A 22,065-nucleotide genomic window follows, 5' to 3' on the forward strand; every position below is an offset into this window, starting at 1 on the left:
AGGTGGATAGTCCGATTGGTCATTACCCACGACCCATAAGGTGGGGGCAGAGGTTTTCCCAAATACCAAGTCAGGCAGCTAAGAGGACCCAGAGTCCAAAGGCCTTCCAAACCCCTAAAATCTAACTTCCTCTGAGCCCCTCAGGGTCCCAGCCATGGTAGTCACCGTAAGGTCACCAGGGGAGGAGTGTGTCCCACAGGGAAAGAGTTAAATCTGAGAACTGGGTTTCGAGGTTCAGGGGAGAAGGCAGCCCCCCCTCCCCGGGGTCTTCCAGAGCCCCAGCCGCCGCCCCCCAGCGCCCCGCTCCCGCTCCTCCCCGGCTCTGACGTCACGCTCGCCGGGCGGGGCGGCGGCGCTGGGCTCGCTCGGCTCTGCGGGCGGAAGCGGCGCGGCGCGGGAGCCGAGGAGGAGGAGGCTCCGGAGGCTGCTCGGGAACCGGGACGCCGGAGTGCCCTCGCCCTGCGCACTCAGCCCGAGCCGGTGAGAGGGGCGGAGGGGACGTGTCGCCGGGAGGGGGCCGACCTGGGGTCGGGGCTTGGAGGGGCGTGGATCCGGACGCCGGGCAGGCGGGGAGCCAGGGCCCCGGGCGGGTCTGCGAGGTCAGGCCCCCGGGCCCCGTCCGGGCGGGGCGCCCCGAGCATGTGCCGGCGGCGGTGCGGCCGGCCGCCGCTCCCTGCCGCGGTCCCTGCTGGCCGGAGGCCGGGGAGGGCCGGGCCTGCTTCCCGCCCAGCCGGCTCGGCCGTCCCCTCTTCCTCGGGCTGCAGACTCCGCCGGGCGGCCACCCACCGGGCAGCCCCGCCAGCACCCCGCGCCCTCTCCCCGCCCCCTGCACCTGGGGAGAGGTGGGTTTGGCCAGGGCTTGGCCGGAGGGAAGGAAGGATCTGGAGTGTGGAGGAGTGGAGGAGCTAACGTAAAACCCCTAATTAATTTCATATAATCCCTGTCAAAACCGACAGGGACACACACCTACGAGAGACACGCAGCACACACGGTGACACACACCCATGTGACTCCTACACACGTCTCACACACCGATCACAAACGTCCCTGCACTACACATCCACCCCCCCTCACCCCCAAGTCTCCTGGAAGAACATCAGCCTAACAGGACTGCTGAGTGGGGGACGCTGCCCCCGAGTCCACCTTCATTTTCTGGGCTTCGGATTGCCCCTTTGAAGCAGTGGGGGGATTCTGGTCTTCCTGCAGGACAGGGAGGCAGGAACTCGAGGGCGAGTGAGCCTGGCTCTCTGAACTGGGTGAGTAAGGAGGGTCGGGCTTGCTGGTGGCCACCAGGCTGGCTGCTGGCTGCAGTTAGAGCCCAGGATTCTGGGAGTGGCCGGTTTGGGGGCATCAGAGTGGCCAAGGGATGGAGGAGGGGTGGAAGCGAGGGAGAGGGAGAAAATGAAAGAATGAGTGAGTATGAGTCAGCCAAGGATGGAGCCCAAGTCAGAGAGAGAGAGAATGAAGGGAATGTGTGTGAGAGGGACAGAGATGCAGTCAGGGAACTGGAGAGGGAGGGAAGGAGACAGAGCTGGTCCGAAGAGTGCTGGGCTATTGATGGCAGAGGCTCAGAAATCAGAGAGGAGGACAGCAGGATGGTGGCGAGATGTGGTGAGAAGTGAGACCACAGGGAGTTTGGGAAAACGTGCTGAATCTGTGTTTTGTTTCTCTGCTCTCCGTCTGGCCCCCAGGCTGTCAGAGCGATTAGCTTTAATTGCTCTTTCCTTTGTGGTTAAACACTGTGTTGGGGAAATTGCCAGATATGCCCGAGGTGCAGACTGCCCTGGTTGCCTACTTCCTCACTTCCCTGACACCTGTGCCCATCATGTGTGCACGTATTGTCATGCATGAAGAGAGCCCCTAGTCATGCTCTGCCATGCCATCCTCTCTGTCACACAGATCCTCACGCACAGCGCAGTGGGGACATCATCAGTCTGCATTCAGCCAACCAATCCAGCTCCTCCTTACCAGTTTACTCTCTCTACAGCAGGGAAGCTATTGCTTCCTAATAGAGTAGTAGCTCTGAGTATTCAGAGAGGGAACTGAGTCACAGCACCCAGGAGTCCTAAGTGTTCATGGCTACCACCAAGTGGGATAGGCGGAAAGCCCACTGAAAGGAAAGGGGTGAGAGACTGAGACCAGGGAGGGAGGAAATGGATAAGGAAGAGACAAAACAGAGACAGGAGGAGGGAGAGAGACACAAGCAGATGAGGGGAGTGTGGCACAGTCCCCACCCCATCAGGTGGCCCTAGTCTACCCTGCCTGGTCCAATGCCAAGTATCTCCATCTGGTCTTTCCTCTCTTAGACTAAGGGCCAAGGACTTCACACTGTCCCTGTGCCCAGGGGTGACCCATTTTGCCTCTTGGACTGAACTGAACATCCAGAGACTCAGGTATCCTGCCTCCGGTCATCCCAGGCTGATTCTGGAGTCTTAGAGCCCTGTTTTTCATAACAGGAATAAAGGTATCCCCCCCCCACACACACACACATAGAAGCTGAATGGAAGATAAGAAGTCAGTTGAGTATATCATGAAATAATTAGGGATGAACTACAGAACTGCTTGAATTTAGGGGCCAGATAAAATTTAAAATAGGAACCCTGCACTCTCCCTGCCCCTCTGCTTCTCCTTGATTATGACCTTTCTCTCCCCCCACCCCCCAAGACTGACAGACTTGAATGCCTACAAGTCCCCTTCTGCCCACTGCAGGGATTTCCAGGTCCTTGCAGCTGTGTGGGAGGGCCCCTCCCCTCAGCCTTAGACAGCTGCTGCAGATGTGAGGGATTGAGGGGCAGCAGCTCCTAATCTTCAGACTTTCTTCTTAAATTTATTGAGGATTTGGAAGCAAATGCTAGGGAGAGGGGATAATCATGAATTAATGTCAGAGGCACAGAAATTCTTTCCGCGCTGCCACCTCCTCCACAGGTGGTTATCCCATTATCCCATTTTGCTAGGCTCCTCAAAGTGCCCCCCAGGCCCGCTTCTTCCTCCCCCAGTGCCCATGTAGTACCTACCTGTCACGCTCCCAAGTCCTCCCCTAAAAGGTCAGTACATAATGATGCTTCCCCCTTCCCCTCTGCTTCAGCGACCTAAGCTGGCCAGACCTTTGATAGGGCTCCACCTGGGGCCAGCTTGGGAGGGAGGGAGGAAGGAAGGAAAGACGGTGTGAGGAAGCCGTGAGCTGAGTACAGAATGGTCTGGGAGGGAAGGGGCTGACTTGGACTTCCTGGCAGCCTCGGCTCCGGTTCCGGTTCCTGCCCTGGTATCCTGTCCCAAGAATGGCCTCACCCAGGCTGCCTGGTGTTCCCTGGGCTCTGTGCACTGCTCTGGAGATCTGGAGGACTCTTCAGAGCTAGGAAGGCAGGAGACTTTGCCATAGGCCTCTTGTGGATTCTGGATCTTGGTAAGGAGAGTGACATGAAGGGTGAAGGAGCCGAACGTCTGCCAAGCCAGACTGCCCCAGGACAGTGGTCAGTGAGACTTGAGAGCCATGTGAGGAGATTGCACCTCCTTGCACCCCCCAAATTCCCCTGCCTTTTCCTGCTCCCTCAAGGGCCTTACTCCTGCTTTGTGTCTGTCTGTTCTTACAACTCCCCACACACCTCCCATCCAGTGGTATCATTGTCCTGACGACTGAGATGGGGGCACCCAGAACAGAGGTTGTCATGGTAACTGCTGAGCTGAGGCAGCAACCTTCTCCTCCTGGACTCAGTGCTCCCTGTCCTCCTCCCCACAGGATGCCTCCTTTGCAGCCTCTCTCCCAACCCCAGCTCTCTCCCCATTCTGTAAGATCCCCTCACCCCTTCCTCTTTTCTCTGGATGTGAGCCTGTGGTTATATACCTTCTTACATACACTCTGAGCTGGTTCAGACACACACACACAGATCAGTCCTATCCACGCACCCACTGAACCAGTCTCCTCCCACACCTGTGCCCATACCCAGGGGCGGGCATCCACAGAACCTTGGCACACACACTTCCCTGCCACTCTAACATGCCCACCCCATTTCTCCTTGTATCTGTTTCACTCTTAGAAAGCTCCTACCCACCCGCCCCCGCCTATGTGGGTGAGTATCTCACAGACATTAATCCCTTCCCACCTACCTCTCTATAAATCTGTTTAGATTCAGAGCCCTAAATTTTACCTCCTCCCAGGAGATTCATACACACACACTTTCCTCTCACCAGATCTATTTACAAACTTCTTCCATGTGAAAACAGGACAGGATGACCCTAAATTCTGTCCCATTTTGCAGCTGAGGGCTTGGTCCCACAGTCCCCTCCACTGGGGCAGGGTCTTCTTGGAGGCCGCCTGCCTCCTTCCCATGCTGCCCAGTCTTCAGTTCTCACAACCCTGCCTCCACTGTTGGTCTCATCTCAGGACTCCCTCTCCACCATCCCTTTTGCCCTCACCCTCCCCTTTTCTGCCCTGGGATTATCAGTGGAGGGGGCAGCTGGACTTCAGAGTCTGCTGCTGTGACCTAGATTTCAAGGCAGAGACGGCTCCTGGTGCTGACAGTCAGAGATTGTTCCTGGCCCAGCCTGGCAGAGCCACTGCTGGGTCCTTCTGTCTGGTTGCACCTGGGTGTGCAAGGGAGTGTGCCTGTCAGTGCCCGTTTCTTGTGGGGGTTGTGCTGGCCCTGCTGCCTGGCTCATTGTGTATTTATGTCACACTTCCTGCCACCAAGGGAGGCTTGTTTGGATACAAGTAGGGGGCTGGGAATGGAGGTTCCTAGTTTCATGCCTCTCTGCCTCAGTTTCCCTGCAGATAAGCCAGAAATAAGGAAACTAGGGGGTGTCTACCAGCCCCCTTTTATTTGTCACATTCCCAGCCCATTGCTGGTGGGATTTGTGGGTAGTCTCAGTCAAGTACAGGGTCATTTTGCTCCGTCCCACTCCTTGGTCTAGTCACAGAGCATTTATGATAATACTTTAAAAAATACTTTCCTTTTCTGATTATAAAATCTATACTTATTGAGGGGGAAAAGTCCCCTTTTAAAACTCACTAGAGATTCACATTTTGTCAAATCTAGAGAGTTCATTCTAAGGTCTGACCTTCCTTCTTCCTGTCTTAGCCACAGTTCCTTTCTTGGGGAGTGGAGGAGGGCCTTGAAGGTTCTCTACCTTTCACCCCTGGATCTCCATCAAAGGGGGCGGGGTAAAGGCCTAAGTGAGATCTAGCCTTGTCCAGCCCCTTTAGGGAGGTCTTGCTTAAGGTAGTGCCAGCCGGATGTTGACACAAGCAGGAGTGGCAGCCCCCTTCCGCCAGACTCTCCCAATGATGCATCCAAACCTCTGTCCCCTGCCACCCAGCCAGCCTGGGAACTGGGCAGGGGGCCAGAGCCAGCTGCTTGGTATTCTTGGGCACTGGGGCTGAAGGCACAGCACAAAGGCTAGGAGAGAGGGCTGTATGGAGGACCAGCAGCAATCAAGGGAGAAAATGGGCTCCACAGAAGGTGGGGGTGGCCTGTTGCCTTCCTCCCTCCCCACCCCCACACCTTGAACCCTAATGACTGAATATAGGACTGAGCAAAGAGGGGCCAGGGGACTTTTACACCAAGCAACTAGGCATCCATCCAAAATGAGTCATTCGTGGGGTGGTGGGAAGTTGAGGGACTGCTTTGCTTCTGGGGAAAGATGGAAGCTGGAACACGAGACCCACCCGTCACCCAGCCCCTGATGCTTTCTAGCTTTGCACTGCCACAGCAAGCCTGTCCCTGTGGTCATTGGAGTTGTTTTTAGGGGGTGGGGAGGGTTGCAGGTAGGTGAGGTGATTCTGGGGGGAACTTGGAGGCAGCTGGTGAGAAACTCCAGAGTAGGTTGCTATGGTAACCACCTCCTCAGTCTGGGGAGCTGTTGCCAGGGTTACTGTTAGAGGGTAAAACTAAGAAAAAAGATGGTGGGGGAAGGCGGTGTAACTTCTCTCCAGGCTCTAGCCTGGTCCCTTGCTTCCAAACATCTTCCTGTCTGCACTCCCCTCCCTTCTCCTTCTCCTTCCAGCCTTGGTCCTTCCCAGCCTTCCTGTTCTAGGCACTAGCACGGTACAGGAGAGGGAGTGGGAAGTGCCAGTGCGTAAACCGATTCCACACTTCAGGCTCAGCTTCCTTCCCTTTCTCCTCCCAACCGCAGTCATGGCTGAGTACGGGACCCTCCTCCAGGACCTGACCAACAACATCACCCTCGAAGATCTGGAGCAGCTCAAGTCGGCCTGCAAGGAGGACATCCCCAGTGAGAAGAGCGAGGAGATCACAACAGGCAGTGCCTGGTTTAGCTTCCTGGAGAGCCACAACAAGCTGGACAAAGGTGGGGGAGGGGACGGCATCCTGCCAGCAGCCTTTCTGGGGCTCAGTTCATTCAGCACATAGAAATGAGCTCTGAGCTACGCATAACCGTGGACTCCTCTCTGACAAGGCAGGACAAAAATGAGATGTTCTAGGGCTGCGGTCTTTACATTCTTCAGTATGTCCCTGTCAGTAAAAAACATTATTCAGATACAAGTGTGCTATTATTATATATAAAAGAATATTAAAATAGAAGTTGAAAGTGATACAATTTAAAATAAAACTACAAAGTTCTAAGATCTTACCCACTTTCAGAGGACACTCCAATGGAGTGGCTTTGGGGAGGAACTGGTAAAGATGACTCTGAAAGGCAAGTGGGATTTCAAAGGCAGGATCCAAAGGAGGGCGTGCTAGGCCAAGGACCACAGGAATAGAGGTGGGAGAGTATCTGGTGTGTTTGGAAAACTAAGAGATCCTGCCTTGCTTGCTGGGACAGACAGAATGTAGAGACGTGGCTGGAAAGGTAAGTGAAGGCTGTGCTGGGAAGGCCTTGAGTGATAGGGTATTTGATAGGCGAGGTGAGTGACCTGAAGGAGTGTAGCATGGATAGCTGGGAGGGAGGCTGAGGGGATGTTACAGTTACTACTGTCCTCAGAGGGGAGGACCCAGGGAAAAGAAGGTCAAAGGGTGCCTGCAATCTGTGCAAGTCATGGAAATCATCCTCTGGTCATGGCTGTGCCTTCTCTTACTGATAATTACTTTTCTTACTGGGCCCAGAAACAGTGGTGGCCTGTCTAGAGAGTCCACCCCTCCAGTCCCACCTACGCTATCAGGACATTTTTTCTGAAGCTTACTTGGAGGAAAAGTAGAAGAGGGACAGGGTGGGTGAGGAGTATTGGAAGGCCAGTTAATTTTTCTATTCTGCCTTCACCCCAGATGTGGTATTTAACCTAAAACCATCATTCTAAACCTGTAGTGTAGAAACGTCACTGATCCACCATCTGCCCTTCCTGGGAGCCTTGGCTTTCTTTTCTTGGCTTGGTGGCTCCTCTTCGTTTGTTGCCCCATCTAATAAGCCAATGTGAGCAACTCAGCCTTGGTTCCAGAAGCCTGGTCTGGTAGAGTGGGGGAACCTGACCTCTGACCCTCAGTTTCCTGTCTTGCTCCAGACAACCTCTCCTACATTGAGCACATCTTTGAGATCTCTCGCCGTCCTGACCTCCTCACTATGGTGGTTGACTATAGAACCCGTGTTCTGAAGATCTCTGAGGAGGATGAGCTGGACACCAAACTAACCCGTATCCCCAGTGCCAAGAAGTACAAAGGTAAGAGGCCATGCCTTTACTGTGCACTTCTGCCCCTCCCACGGATGACTCTGGGAGTGCTTGGATTCTGGGAGCATGAAGGCTGACGTTCAGTGGGCCTGCCTGGTGTATCCCGTAACTTCCATCCCTGGACATGTCCCTTTTTGCCCCCCAGACATTATCCGGCAGCCCTCCGAGGAAGAGATCATCAAATTGGCTCCTCCACCGAAGAAAGCCTGAACAAGGGGGAGGAAGAGGAGGAAGGTTGGACCTTCATAGGACCACTCCCTTCCCCAGCCTCCATGGGAGGGGCAAGGGCACCCCCCAAATCTATCCACTTACTAACCTGGTCCTAACCCCCTTACTGTGTGCGTGTGTGTGTGTACACACGCTCTGGCTGTCTGTCTACATGTCTAGCTCATCTAGCTCCTCTTCCTTGTGAGGGGCTGGGGGTCAGAGGCTGGGGTGGGGGAGGCTGTTTCCCTGCTCTAGGGAAACTATGCATATAGAAATGGGCACATTCCTCCTCCTTCCCCTTCCTCCACTCTTCCCCCATCTCTCTCAAGTGAGAGAGAAAGGACCTACATTTTCCTACACTGAGAAGCCGAGGAGGGAGTGAGACACAGCAGAGGCAGGTTGATCTAATGGAAAGCGGTGGGAGGAAAGGTGAAGAGGCTACCCAACCCCCACCTGGGAGGGGCAAGCAAAGCCAGAGTTCAGTGTTTGTACCCCATGCTGGACTGGCTGTGGAGTCCCACTTCCAGCTACTCCTCAGGCTGAAGGGCCTCGGCACCAGCAGGTCCCTTTTTGCTCCCCTTTTATGGGCCTAGGGTGGGTGTGAGACAGGATATAACGACAAAGGACCATGGATCTTTTCCTAGTCCCTAAGTTCTGACCCACAGAGCACCCGGCATTAAATATCCCCACCCACCTCTGCTCTGGAGACTGTGCTGGGAGAAAGCCCCACTGTGGGGCTGATGGGCAGAGGGGGCCCCTTTTCCACTACTTTATTCCTACTCAGACTGTTGCACATACTGACCTGAATCTTGGGAGGTTGAGGAATGAGATCCTTAAATCTTAACTCCAATCCTGCCCCCACCTACAGGGTCCCAGAGTGGTTACTGTAGGAAACTTTCCCTGGTCTAGAACACCCCAAGCCTGAAATAAGGGATGATGTTAACTACAGGGTTTTCCTTTGCACTGATCCCAATTCAATCCAGGAAAAGACTTGGTAACCCCTGTCCCTCACTATCCTGGCACCTTGGGCTTTTGAATGCCTCCTAGCCAAATCACTACAAGTACAGTGACCCCAGCCTCCTGCCTGTCCCAAGATGCCCCTCCCCACCCTGACCGTGCTAACTGTGTGTACATATATATTCTACATATATGTATATTAAACCCACACTGCCATGTCTGCCCCTTTTTGTGGTGTCTAGCATTAACTTATTGTGTAGGCCAGAGCGGGGGTGGAGGGGAACGCCACAATGAAGGGAGTGGCAGAGACAAATTGCTACATAGTCAGAACAAAACTTTTTTTTTTTTTTACTTTAAATCCACATGCAATCTCGAGAGACTATTTAGAGAAAGTTTAAGTTAGGAGCTTTTAGGATGTGGGAGCAAAATTCTAATGGGAGGGGAGGGCTGGCTGTTGGAAGAGGGAAGAAGCCAGACTGGTCGGAGAGCACCCTGTACTCCTAGCTCAGCCTGCCTGCCTGTCTCCTCTGGCCACTGCTGCGGACACCTGCCTTAACACACACACCTCGAGTACTCCACAGTTTTTGCCTTAAAGGACCTTCCCAAGTTCCCCCAGCCCTGTCTGGCTTTTCCCTCAAGGAGAGAAGGAGAGAGAGTGAGAGAGAGAACTGTAGAAATGGGAAGGGGAAATGAGCATGAATTGTCTTTCCAGCAAGGGTATGTTATATGAGTAAGAGAGAGAGAGAGAATGAATATGAATGAGATGAGTAAGGAGCCTTCCTTTGAAGAGAGAGGATGAGATGGGGAGAAGGAAGACAGGGTCATTTCCAGCAGTCTAGTAATTTCTCTGTAAGGCAAAATAATCTAAAAAGACTAACCTGCCCTCCCGCCCCTGTACTGCTGTGAGACTGCTCCGTCCTGTGCTCCTCTGTGTAGTGTGCACGGCCTTGTTCTAACCCTGGAATAAAGGTGATTGACTGAAACTGTATCTGACTGATTCTAGATTTATATGAATGATCAGGATTTTGGAGACTGAGTGAGAAGGGGGAGGAAGCAGTATTTCGACTCCAAATCGCTCACTGCAGCCTGGAACAGAGGCCAGGAAGATGCCCCTAATAGCACTCTTCCTCCCCCATCTCCTATGTGTCACTGAGTTATGGGCTATTCCACTTACAGCAGTCTGCAGCTGGAGCCCAGCACTGGAAACATGGGTATCCCAGATTAAATTTACTAAGACTGTAATAAAAGGAGGGCCAGGCACCTATATCGGAAGGAGCAAAAATAGCCCATCACAAATGAATGGCCCACATATCACACAGAGCAGCAGTCGGGGAGGGGGAAAAAAAGCTTTACTAAGAGAAAATATACAACAAATTTCAGAGTGCATGGTTTTTAACCCACTCTATCACCCAGCACATTAGAAACAGGAACACAGATCACCCAGTCACCACACGTTCCCTACCTCAGAATGCAGCAGCTAACATCTGGTATGAGCTGCTAGGAAAAGGGGCAGGAGGAAGGAGTGTCTGGGAATTCCATCCTTCACTCTTCTCTTCGTTCCTAGCCTGTTCTAGTAGAATGTGAGTGTCTCAGGATGCAGAATTCCTGGTTGGGGGCGCAAAGAAATAGCAGCAAAAGCATTTAAGGGCAAGAATTCAACTTGGACTTTCATATTCAGTGACCAGTGATAAGAATGATGTCCAAGGCCCAGCCACTTTAATCAATCCTTAGATTAATGACTTGTCCCTCAATCCCAAGATAATCAAGATGTGGAAAAGGTATAAAATCAAACTCAGGAGGTCTTTTCCTATATATATTCTTCCATTATTAGGAAGGCTGCTGTTGTGGGGACAGATGGTATAAAGAATCAAGCAGTTCAAAAAAAAAAAAAGGCAGCAGCAGTTTAAGCTAAGAGTGAGTGTCTTCTGTCACACACGATATTAGGAGAGACAGTCTGCAGTGTCAGGACCTTTCCTGAAATCAAAGTTCGGTCAAGTTTTAAGGACAGGCCAGTCTCTGGTTAGAAGAGCCATTCTGGGAACCCTCAGACCACCCTAGGAGGTCTAAGGGAAACAGTTGAAAGCAATTTCCTGCTTCCCCAACTCCAAAACAATGAAAGGAGAACAGGGAAGGGGAAAACTGAGGATCCTCCCATTCTTGAGCCTCTTACAACCCGAGGGGTTAGCCCCAATCTCTAATGGCCATACTCTGAGGGTAGGCTGACCCCAGGTGTCACCTCCACATCATTACTCTCGCTCATTCTCTCTCCTGTAAGTCCCTTTATTGCAGTCATAGAGAATATGTAGGTATTTAAACTTTAACAATAATTTTAACATGATACATCCAAGTTTGACTTGTTTTTTAATATATTTATAGATTTGAAATTAGGTCTCTAACAGTGATAGGGACAGGGAGATTGCTGCCACCAAACAACTTTTTTTTCTTTTTAAGTAACAGAAGAGGTAACACCATTCCTATTCTTCCACTTCTGCCCCTCCTCCCATCTCCGTCCAACTTCCCTCACCAGACCCACTGGGAGTGATGGGATGAAGAGAAGAGAGTCAAGGATACATAATCAAGTGCAAAACACTGTGATAAGTACAGAGGGTGAATGGGTGGAAAGGAAAGTGAAGAATGTGGGATGGTTAGGGGCTCTAAGGACTTTCCAGAAAAACAGGATCCTGGGGTGGGGGTGGGGGATAATAAACTGTCATAGATTTTTTTTAAAATAAAGGGAAAAAAGGTCAAAAACCTAAACCAAAGAGAGAGTGGCACTTCTACCATCCCCACTCTGGTTCCTTGGTACTGAACAGCCACTTATATCCCCAACCCTCCACCCAAAAAAAACAAGGGAGATTAAAGAAAAGGAAACCCCATTCCTTATCCCAAACCGGTTAACAAAAATAGGCTCCCCTTCCCACCCCCACAAAATGCTTTGGGGAGAGGCCATTTCTACTGAGTCCTATGCACCTTTCCATGGAACCCCATTCCAGGGCTCAACCCCACTCCTAGGTACTCTGTAGGTTCACTCCTCTCTGGTTTGTCCTTCTCCTGGGATGTCTTTCTTTTATCTAAAGCAAAAAGTCCAAAGTGCGTTTCTGCTGAATGTAAGGTCAGGAAAGGGCTCCCAGGCAGGATCAGGTAGGCAGCCCCAGCCCGCCCCTCCTGGGTACGAGGCCTCAGGACGGCATGCATTGCACCCGGTCAGGGCCCTCCTCCTCGTCCGACGTGTCTGAGGAGCTGGGAGACTCATCAGAGTCTGCATCTGTGGCCCCGACCCCTGGATCTCGCCAGCGCTGTAGAATGGGAAAGGCTTGTCAGTAATGTCCCTGGAACAACAAACCTATTAGGTCTTAGCTATATAATTCAGATGCTCTATGCCATGGGTCAACAGAATTTTTCTAAAAGGGCCAGACAGTAAACATTTTAGACTCTTGGGCCATATAGCTGTCACAACTATGCAACTCTGTTGTTGTAGTGTGAAAGCAGCCACAGATACTACATTAATGAATGGGTATAGCTGTGTTCCAATAAAACTTTATTTACAAAACCAGGCAGCAAGCCAAATACCATATTTGCCCTAGCCTAGGCCTCTTCTGGCACGAGAGGTAAAACAGAAGGGTTACCCTTCTTCCTTATCCCTTCTTTTCAACTCCTTCCCCACCCTCATGACCTTGCCTTCTGGAAGACTGTACTGTGCACACATGGCGATGGAGAACAAAATGCAGATGGCACCCATTTTTGCCAGTGGCTCTTACAAGGCTACTTCAGGGCTCTGATGGGAATGGGGGACAATGGATAGAAAACACAACCAAGACCACCGACTCCTCTCTAAAGCAGTGAGGAAGTGTGCACGGGAACTTGGGAGCTCACTTCCCACTCCAGCTTACCCGGTGATGGCGTCTCTGTCTCAGGTGATGCATGAGGAACCAGAGCATGTGGCTATCAAACAGGTCAGTGTGGTGCAAGCTATCTTCATCCCGCTCTCGCTTGTTCTTCTTAATCACCTGGAACCAAAAAGGTTTAGGGGCATGGGGGTTAATGAATCAGGACCCTGGACCCGATGAGCCAAGGCTGGTGTTCTATCTCAATGAAGATTCCCCTTAGGAACTGTAAAGCTGACGTAGAACTAGATTAGATTAGGAAACGGTGCCCCAGGTCCATCCGTTAAGAAGTTAGGATGCTTTAAATGAATGAGTTTTCCTAAAAATGTCCCCTATCCCCACTCTAGCATGAACTAGAAGTACTTCAAAGCTTCCTGCTGGACGGGGACTGTCCCTAGAGAGGCAGGGACAAGAATCGGGGGAGGGAGGGTGTTAGACCACTGCCTTTGAATAACTGGGCAGCACATCATTCCTTCCTGTGACAATGAAAACTCATAATACTATGTAGCTAAGTAGAAAGAAGAACAGTTGGCTACTTACGTCCTTTAACCCTGTAAGCTCAGTGGAAGCTTCTGCTGTGGGTGCCCAGATCTTGACATCATGGTCCAGGCCACTGGTTGCCAGCACAGGCAAGTGAGGGTGGGGCTCAAGACAGTTTACCTAGTCAGGAGGAAAGGAAAGCACAGGCTCAGGGGTATGTGGGAATTGGGTTTAAAAACCACTACTCACCTTGAGCCAAACAACTATCCTTGATCAGGGCTGAGGCAGCTACCGGAAAGGCTCATTGTGAGGCTAAGCCAAAGAGCCCTGGAGGTGGAAGAAACCCTGGACACAGACTGGGTATAACACAAGGTCCATTTCTCATTTTCTATGTATAGGCAGGGGTGGCCTCATTCCCAGACATAGCCCTAGGGGTGGGCGAGTGACTGGCTAAGCTTACTGCTGACTTCAGAAAAAGGCAATGAGGTCCAGGTGACCTCATTCACTACAGATTCCATAGCTCCAACTTACCCAAGGCTGGAAAAAACCATCTCAGGGGGTTTCGTCAAGCGGAAAATAAGTTTTTAAAAATGAAGAAAGCAGCAGCTGTCGCTGAACCCCCAGAGAAGAGTCAGAGAACAATTACAATCACTTGGTACCGTTTACTCAAACTGGAGGAAGGCACAGGCTGGGAAGAGGCTGAGGTGGGGAGTGGTGGAGTAGTGGCAGCACATTCATGTCTGCTTGGGAACCCTGCACATCTCAGGGGAGAGTACCCTGATACATGCCCTGAAAGCATAGTAGGCTTAGCTACAAGGTGGCAGAGTATATCAGGGTAGCTTCATGGGGCACCCACAGCCTCAATCTCAGCCACCCTCTGGGTGTATTCACTGAGCAGGAAAAATGAACTAAGGCAGAGAGGCAGGCCTTCTGGCTTAGGCAGCTTCCTCTTATCTGAAGGCCCCTATGCCCCCTGCTGTCTGACTGGAAAACTTCAGCTTTCTTTAAAAAAAATTTTTTTTCTTCTTTACTGATTTTAGAGAGAGGAATGGAGAAGGAGAGAAAGACAGAAACATAGATGAGAGAGAACACTGACTGGCTGCCTCCTGCATTCTCCGCACTGGAGATTTGGCCTACAACCTGGGCATGTGTCCTGACCAGGAATTAAACCATCGACCTCTTGGTGCATGGGTCGATGCTCAACCACTGAGCCACACTGGCCAGGCAAACTTCAGCCTTCTTCTTCTTTTTTTTTTTTATCCTCACCCAAGGATATTTTTCCATTTTTTGTACAGATAGAGTGGGAGAGAGAGAGAAGAAGGGAGAGAGAGAGAGAAACATCGACATGAAGGGACACATCGAGTGGCTCCACCCGCACGACCAACCAGGGCTGGGGACAAACTGCAACCAAAGTACGTGCCCTTAGCGGGAACCGAACCCGGGTCTCTCCGGACCGTAGGCCGACGCTTTAACTGCTGAGCCAAACTGGCCAGAGCAAACTTCAGCCTTCTTAATGGCAGAGCAGGGCAGCTTCCCATCCCCATAGAAGTGCTGGTCCAGATCTAGCTGCTAAAACATTTTCAGCCTTTTAGTCAATTGAGGGATAGATAAAGGCACCAAAAATGAAGAAGGAGTTCTAGCCACACTTCATCTCATCCCATCCAGCCTTGCAGCCACCCTACTGTCCAAGAAGACAACCTCTGGCAAAAAGCCTCTCTCATTTCTCTGGACCAACCTCCTCCGCCTCACCTAACCTCGCAGAACAGCTGAGTGGAAGCCAGGGCCAGCATGGAAAATAAAATTGACCTACAGACTTCCAATCTCCTTTGTCTTCCATTTTACAGATAAACAAAATACTCAAAAAAGAGCTAAGAGTAAAGTAGAAACCCCATTTCCCTTCTTTCACTCCACATATCAGCTCACTACATTTATATTCGGGCTCCTTCTGCCAGTGTGAGAGGTTCCAGCATCTGGAACACGAGGAGACACTACAGAAACTCCAATGCCCAGGAACATTATCAAAAGATATGTGACAGCCTATACATACAAACATGAATTCATCATCCATCTCCGGATCAGTCCCTTCCCCCAACTCTGATCTAGTTCTGCTTGAACAAGGCAGTTAGAGCGTCGGCCCGTGGACCGAAGAGTCGTGGGTTTGATTTCCAGTCAAGGGCACATATCTGGGTTCCAGGTTTGATTCCCAAGGCCCAGTCAGGGTCGTGCAGGAGGCAATCAATTAATGTGTTTCTCTCATCTTTCTCCCTTCCTCCTACTCTGTCTAAAAATCAATGGAAAAATATCCCCAGGTGAGGATTAACCAAAAAAAAAAAAAAAAAAAGCACAAGGGAGAAATTCCTTGGAACTCAAAACTAAGGACAAAGCCAATGGCAAAAGAACAGAAGAATTACATATAGTACCTAAGTTGGAGCCTGCTGAGGGAGCCAACAGACAGCTTCTGGACCAGGATACCTGGTCGCTTCATCAGACCTGTCTGAATGCCAAGACATTTTTTTTCTTTATCCTCACCCGAGGACATTTTTGCATTTATGTTCAGATAGAGTGGGAGAGATAGGGGGAAGAAGAGAGAGAGAAAAAACATCATCGATGTGAGAGAGACACATTGACTGGATGCCACCCACACGACCCTAAGCGGGGCGGGGACAAACTGCAACCCAGGTATGTGCCCTTAGCAAGAACTGAACGCAGGACTCTCTGGTCCCTGAGCTGATGCTGTAACTGCTGAGCCAAACTGGCCAGGGCTGAATGTCAAAACTTATCTGGTCAATAACACCTGATCAGAGAAAAGAGCTCTGGCCTTAGATGACTGGGTAGGGGGCAGGGAGGGAGAGTGTAGAGAATGGGATGAAGCAGAAAAATTGTTTTTAAAAACTGAGGACTGTCCTTTGACATCACCCTCCTCCCCCAACCCTTGTCCCTGAATGGGAACAAAGAAAGAACTAGGGTTTGAACCAAAAACAGAGTCAAGAGACCTAGGCAAATGTGGATGATAATTTCTAAGATCCTTTCTGGTTCTAATATTCTACTTTAAGATACAGAACTGTTATCAGTCTTCATTGAGTCTAGTGCCTGGTGACCCCACTGCTGGGAGGTTAGGACAAAAAAAAAACAAAACATAACAAAAACAGAGGGAGCCAAGTGAGGACTACATATATCATTCTGCTTACAGAGGTGAGCATAACCCAGGAAACTCACTTTAGGGTGCTGTCTCTATACATCTTGATCCAGTCCCTCACTCTTATAACCACTAAAGCTCAAGCGTGAGGCCCATTCAAACCCAAGCAATTGCTCTCTCCACCTGAGCACTTGGATTAATCATCAAACCCTAATATTGGCTGGCCTAAAAAGCGATTTTGGAGAATGGACAAGCGCAGCTCTTTATCTGTCTGGAACAGAATTCAAGACAATAGTTTATAATCAAGAAAGGATTCACTGACCCCTTTCGACTTCCTTCTGATTCCATGCCTACTATAGAATTCTCATTAAGACTTCATTATTTTAGGTTTGTTCATTGTAGATGATAGACAAGGACTCAAGAGTAGAAAATGGCCCTGGCTGGTTTGCACAGTGGTTAGTGTCAGCCTGCACAACAAAGGGTTGCAGGTTTGATTCCCAGTCAAGGACATATAACTGGATTGCAGGTTTAATCCCTGGCCCCGGTCCGTGTAAGTGCGGGAGGCAACCAATCTATGTGTCTCTCTTACATTGATGTGTCTCTCTTACATTGATGTTTCTCTCTTTCTCTCTCTCTCTCTCTCTCTCTCTCTCTCCCCCTCTCCTCCCCTGCCCTCCCTTCCACTCTGTCTAAAATCAGTGGGTGAAAAAATCCTCAGGTGAAGATTAACAAAAAGAGTAGGAAATGAAGCAGGCAACAGTGAGACATACCTTCAAATCCTAGATTCCTCTCCACTTACAATCAGGCCATAGAAGACTTGGATATCTACTGGCTTTAGGTCCCAAAAATTTAGAGGAAACCAGAAGAAAATCTCAAATAGCCTCACAGCCCTGGCCAGTTTGGCTCAGCGATTAGAGCATCGGCCTGTAGTCCAGAGAGACCCAGGTTCGGTTCCCGCTAAGGGCACGTACCTCGGTTGCAGTTTGTCCCCGGCCCTGGTTGGGCAGTGCGGGTGGCAACCACTCGATGTGTCCCTTTCACATTGATGTTTCTCTCTCTCTCTCTCCCCCTCCCACTTTATCTGAACAAAAAAATGGAAAAAAATGTCCTCAGGTGAGGATCAAATAGCCTCACATCAGGGCAAGAAACACAAAGAAGGAATGGACTGCAAGAAACTATTCTAAATTCTAATACCACTCTCTGGATAAACCTCATCAAGAGATGACTGGGCTCTTTGCATCTCTCCACAGCTTAGAAGGATGAAAAGGAAGAGAGACTAAGCTGTCTCAGCCATTCCCTAGAGGCTCTTAACAAGACTATCTTGGGTAATCAGTATAATGTAGTCTCCTAATGTCTTACTCATATCTTCTGCAGTCCCAAAACCTTATACTAGAAAGCTATTCAAGTCCTTTATAAGTCTGGATCTTAAAAAAAAAAAAAATATATATATATATGTATATATATATATAATTTATATATATAATATATATATATATTTTAAGATATATATAATATATATATATATATATATATATATATAGAGAGAGAGAGAGAGAGAGAGAGAGAGAGATAGTTAGATACATCTTAAGAGCTGACCAGGCTTCACTCCCTGTGCCCTATCTCTATGGAGGGTGTCTGGAGAATTCAAAGGAAAGGCTGACTGTGATATGATCATGGTTTGTATAGTAGGCTGCTCAGCTGTTCTTAAATTTTTTTTTTTTTGCCATATTTGATATTCAAATATTGTTTGTATACGTTTGAATATAAGCAAGACACTTTACCCTTACTTAATATATATCTCCTAAGTACAAGGATATTCTCCTACATAAACATGCTATCACCATATCAAATAAATTTAACATTGAATGCTACATTATCTAATATATAGACCTTTTTATGATTTTCCCAATTACTTAAAAAATGTTCCTTCCAAATGATGCAGAATCTAGATAAGATCACTACTTAGCTACTTGTAAGGGATGAGACATGGAAACATCTTTGGCATCACACAAGATGTTGTCCATTCAACTCTAATGCTTTTATTTTTTAAAATTTTTATTTATCTATTTTTAAATGTTTTTATTGATTTTTTTTTGGAGGGGATGAAGAGAGAGAGAAACATCAATTGGCTGCCTCCTGCACCCCCCTACTCCCCACTGGAGATTGAGCCCCAAACCCAGGCATATGCCCTGACCAGAAATCAAACAGAGACCTCCCAGTCCATGGGATGATGCTCATTCCACTAAGCCACACGGGCTGGGCTAATGCTTTTATATCTCATTCAGACCAGAGGTTCTTCCCTAACACCCATTTTTCTTTTCAATAAACCATGTCTTAGAGGGGCAGAAGACAGTAAAAGGAAGAAAATATCCCATCAAAACCTCAGCACTCCCAGACCACACTGCCTTTTATCTGGGAGCCCTCTAAGACATGGTATCATGTTGTCACAGTGAGAACTCAGAGACCCTCCCAAAACCTACCTTAATGACTGGAGAGAGTAGGGAGCCAGCCAACCCAGCACACCATACTCACCACGCCTCCCTTGTCCCCCTCCATGAACTGAATGATCTGGCAAGATGATTTCTCCCAGAGGAAGATATGCCCGCAGTCACTACCGCTCACCACAAACTCACTCTTGGGGCCATAAAAATTGACGCCTTTGACTGAAATGATAAATGAGGGAATAAACCACATGACAGCTGGCATCAGGCCTATATATATATTTACCTCACAGGGAATTTAGTTATTCACAAACTCTAAAACAGCTAAGAGCCAAAGAATTTCTTTCATTTTCAGAAATCAAAGGAACACGTATGTATAACAGTTATAACAAGAATCATACCAATCCCTGAGACTATTTCTGTTCTCCCAAAGAGCTCCCAGGGCTTGAGGAGTTGGCAGTCCCTTAGCAACAGCCTAAGTCTCATTATTCTACACCCTATCAAGCAACCATAGGCCTCACTAATGCTTTACTGTCCCAACCCGAATCGCCCCAGCTCTGTCTACTCCTAGACAGCAGTGTCCTATGCCCTCGGATTATTCTTGGGATGCGTACTTCACTGGTACCTTGCCAATGCTTCCTGGGCTGAGACTGATGGAGGTACACATCACAACTGCCTACAGAAGTATCTGAACTGTGCTTTTTTTCAGCCTCTGCACAACAGGGCTCCACTCTCTGAAATTAGTGAGAAAAGCCAGAAGTCCAAACTATGATGTTTAGTTCTTTACCACACGTGAGACTGATATTCCTTCTTTTGTCTGCCCGTGGACTAAGATCCAACTACACATTTTCCCCTCTCTTCTCCCAGCTTAAGAGAAAAAGGAAAACTGCTCTCTCCAAATCAAAATTATGACAGATATCTTGTTGGAAGCGGTAACAACAACAAAGAATAGTGATTCCCCAACTTTTCTGTACATTAGAATCTTGTAAGGGGCTTTTAACATCCCAGTCAGGTCACACCCCATCCCAATTACATCAAAATGCCTGGGGACAGGAGCCAGGCACTGGTATTTTCAAAAGAATGTCACATGACTCCATTGTGCAGCAACGAACAGAACAAAAAGGCCAAACTTCACTGCAAAGTACTACATCATTCCTCCTCTTCTGTCTCATTCAAAAGAATCACTTCCTCCTCCTCCCTAGAGGTACAATTTCACCTCTTTTAGGCAATTCAGTACCACTGACTGAGGAGGGCTTTCCTGGACTCCTTAACAAGACTTTTAATCCTGAAATAGTAAAAAATATAATCCAGTCTCCTTACACTCAAACCAAATAACGTCACTGTCCTGAACCCTCTCTCCTCTAGCATAGTAGGCCCATGACAACTCCAGCCCAATTAGGGACCCCCCACCCCCACCCCCCGCCGCCCACAGCCCTCAGTGGCAGGCAGTCTACCCTTTTTGGTAGTTCATATTTGCACAACCTGAATGAGATGCTGTGGTTCCCCAAGCCAACAGACTTTGCTATAAAAACCTAGAAAGACAGCCTCACCTGTAGCGTTATTTCTGTGACCCTTATATCTCTTAACATACTGGGCCCCATCACTGTGAGAGGAGTTGAAGAGATAAATGTCTTCATCATTGTAACTGGCCAGGAGCTCTGCCAAGAACAAGCACACAGCAGTGAAGGCAAACGCTGAAAAAAGCTGGGATGGGGAGCTGGGGGTTGGGGTGGGGCTTCTTGCCAGTAGTGCCCCCTCCTAACACCCAGGTATATAACACCCATCTTACTCAGCTGGAACAGCAGGCAAGTCAGGTGTCTTGAGTAGACTAGGAACACGCTGCCAACCCAGGGGTAGCAGAATGCTCAAGACGATCATACCCATTAACTTAGGAATAAGTCAAGGTTAAAGAAACTGCTCAGGCATGTAGTTCGGACTTCAGGATAAGTCCTGCCAAATCTCATCTGCAGCATTCTGCAAGTGGTACCTGGCATATTCAAGGGCTATCTGCTGCATCCTCCCACTGTGTGCTCACCATCAGCAACTACTCCCCAGCTGCTCCACTTGGAGCTATAGCACAGTGGTGAGCACTAGAGGGCACATGCCTCACTGTTCAGCAGCTCCCTAGACAGAGGGGGCATGCCAGCCTAGGAGCTGGGCCCTGCTCACGTACCTGTGCCGTCGTGGCTGTACACAAGACAGGTGATGTTTGCTTTGGACTCACTGTTCACCTGCAATAAGGAGCAGATACTGACTGATGCCCCACCCCCGCACCCCATTTGTTATACCACCTTCAGGGAAAAGGTTTTCCTTCAAACTCCCTTAATCTTCTCCCAAAGACTGAGAGAGAAACAGAGAGAGTACAACCGATGAAACATGACCATCTCTGGGGGAGAGGGCTTTCTGTTGGCTGTATTTTGTGTGCTAGCCATTTTACATACACATTATCTCATTAGGCCTTACCATCATGGTACAAGGCAGTTATCTCTATTTTGTCAGTAAGAAAACTGTGGCCAGCAGAGGTGAGGTGACTACCCAAGATCACAAGCTGGTAAGTGGTGGAGCCAGGATTCAAATCCAGGTGTCTGACTCAAAAGTCCAAGCTCTTCCCATCATACCAACAAGTTTGGGAGTAGCCTTGGGGTCAAAGTAAGGGAAGCCTAGGGCCATGAATCTTACCAGGTGATGAGGACAGAATTTCTTGAGTACTCCATTGTTCTCATTCTCATCAATTTTCCTCTGGTCATAAATCCTGTGGTGGAAGAAGCAATAAAAATGTCGAAAACCTTACAAACTGATTGCTTAAAGATGCAACTCGATGTAGAGCCAGGAAGAGCAGTCCACTGGATGTCAGGACAGATGAAGGACATTCCCTAATCAAGCCTGAAGGTCTCCCCTCTTCTACGACCCTTTTCCAAACCCTGACTCTTTTATTCAGGTATTGCCCATTTCAAGTGGTTATAATTAGTTATATCAGTTTGAAGTGGCTAATCTCTCTTCTCAGCTTGATACCTCGGTTCTCGAACATAATTCGTTCCAGGAGGACGGTCGAGAACCGAAGCAATGAAACCAATAGGAAAGCGTGACTCCACAAAGCGTGACTCTCTCTCTGCACTCACACTGATGACGCAAGCAAGGCGCGCTGGGCCGAATGAACGCCATTCGGCTCATCTCGGAAGTTCGAGTTCCAAATATTTGTTCGGATTCCGAGACAAAAGTTTCTCGAATCTCCATTTGGTCGAAAACCGAGGCATCACTGTATATCACTTACTGTTTATTTTCCCCAAAAAATAACATTATCATAGAGCTTTTTGTGTGTATGCTATCTCCCTAATTGGGTATATT

The 22,065-nt window shown here is 49.2% G+C and overlaps 2 protein-coding genes across 4 annotated transcripts in view; one reads left to right on the forward strand and one right to left on the reverse strand.

Moving 5' to 3' along the window:
- Nucleotides 1-368: 368 nt before the first annotated feature.
- On the forward strand, nucleotides 369-9,753 carry PEA15 (proliferation and apoptosis adaptor protein 15). Its single transcript, XM_036273716.1, has 4 exons — nucleotides 369-480; nucleotides 6,130-6,303; nucleotides 7,451-7,606; nucleotides 7,761-9,753. The coding sequence occupies exons 2-4, from the start codon at nucleotides 6,132-6,134 to the stop codon at nucleotides 7,823-7,825; spliced, it is 393 nt and encodes a 130-aa protein (XP_036129609.1). The 5' UTR covers nucleotides 369-480; nucleotides 6,130-6,131; the 3' UTR covers nucleotides 7,826-9,753.
- Nucleotides 9,754-10,113: 360 nt separating this feature from the next.
- The window catches only part of DCAF8 (DDB1 and CUL4 associated factor 8), a 42,988-nt gene continuing 31,036 nt past the window's right edge, over nucleotides 10,114-22,065 (reverse strand). The window contains exons 8-15 of one of the 3 annotated variants that reach the window (XR_004960991.1): nucleotides 21,400-21,472; nucleotides 20,894-20,951; nucleotides 20,271-20,378; nucleotides 18,812-18,942; nucleotides 13,204-13,323; nucleotides 12,670-12,786; nucleotides 11,750-12,075; nucleotides 10,114-10,384 (exon numbers count right to left, since the gene is read on the reverse strand). Coding sequence is in view for 2 of the 3 variants with exons in the window: in XM_036273714.1 (XP_036129607.1) it covers nucleotides 11,959-12,075; nucleotides 12,670-12,786; nucleotides 13,204-13,323; nucleotides 18,812-18,942; nucleotides 20,271-20,378; nucleotides 20,894-20,951; nucleotides 21,400-21,472 (724 nt within the window). In the remaining variant the exon portion in view is untranslated. Of the gene's footprint in view, nucleotides 12,076-12,669; nucleotides 12,787-13,203; nucleotides 13,324-18,759; nucleotides 18,943-20,270; nucleotides 20,379-20,893; nucleotides 20,952-21,399; nucleotides 21,473-22,065 lie in introns of those variants that run through there. The other 2 variants (XM_036273714.1, XM_036273715.1) reach the window with 2 other exon arrangements.

This window comes from Molossus molossus, unplaced genomic scaffold (genome assembly GCF_014108415.1).
Source record: "Molossus molossus isolate mMolMol1 unplaced genomic scaffold, mMolMol1.p scaffold_m16_p_20, whole genome shotgun sequence".
NCBI classification, from domain to species: Eukaryota; Metazoa; Chordata; class Mammalia; order Chiroptera; family Molossidae; genus Molossus; species Molossus molossus.

Excerpts from the sequence above, each read along its gene's own strand:
- PEA15 (XM_036273716.1), top strand. The coding sequence starts at position 6,132 with ATGGCTGAGTACGGGACCCTCCTCCAGGACCTGACCAACAACATCACC. Across the intron at positions 6,304-7,450 it reads CCACAACAAGCTGGACAAAG|ACAACCTCTCCTACATTGAG; the intron begins GTGGGGGAGGGG and ends GTCTTGCTCCAG. Across the intron at positions 7,607-7,760 it reads CAGTGCCAAGAAGTACAAAG|ACATTATCCGGCAGCCCTCC; the intron begins GTAAGAGGCCAT and ends TTTGCCCCCCAG.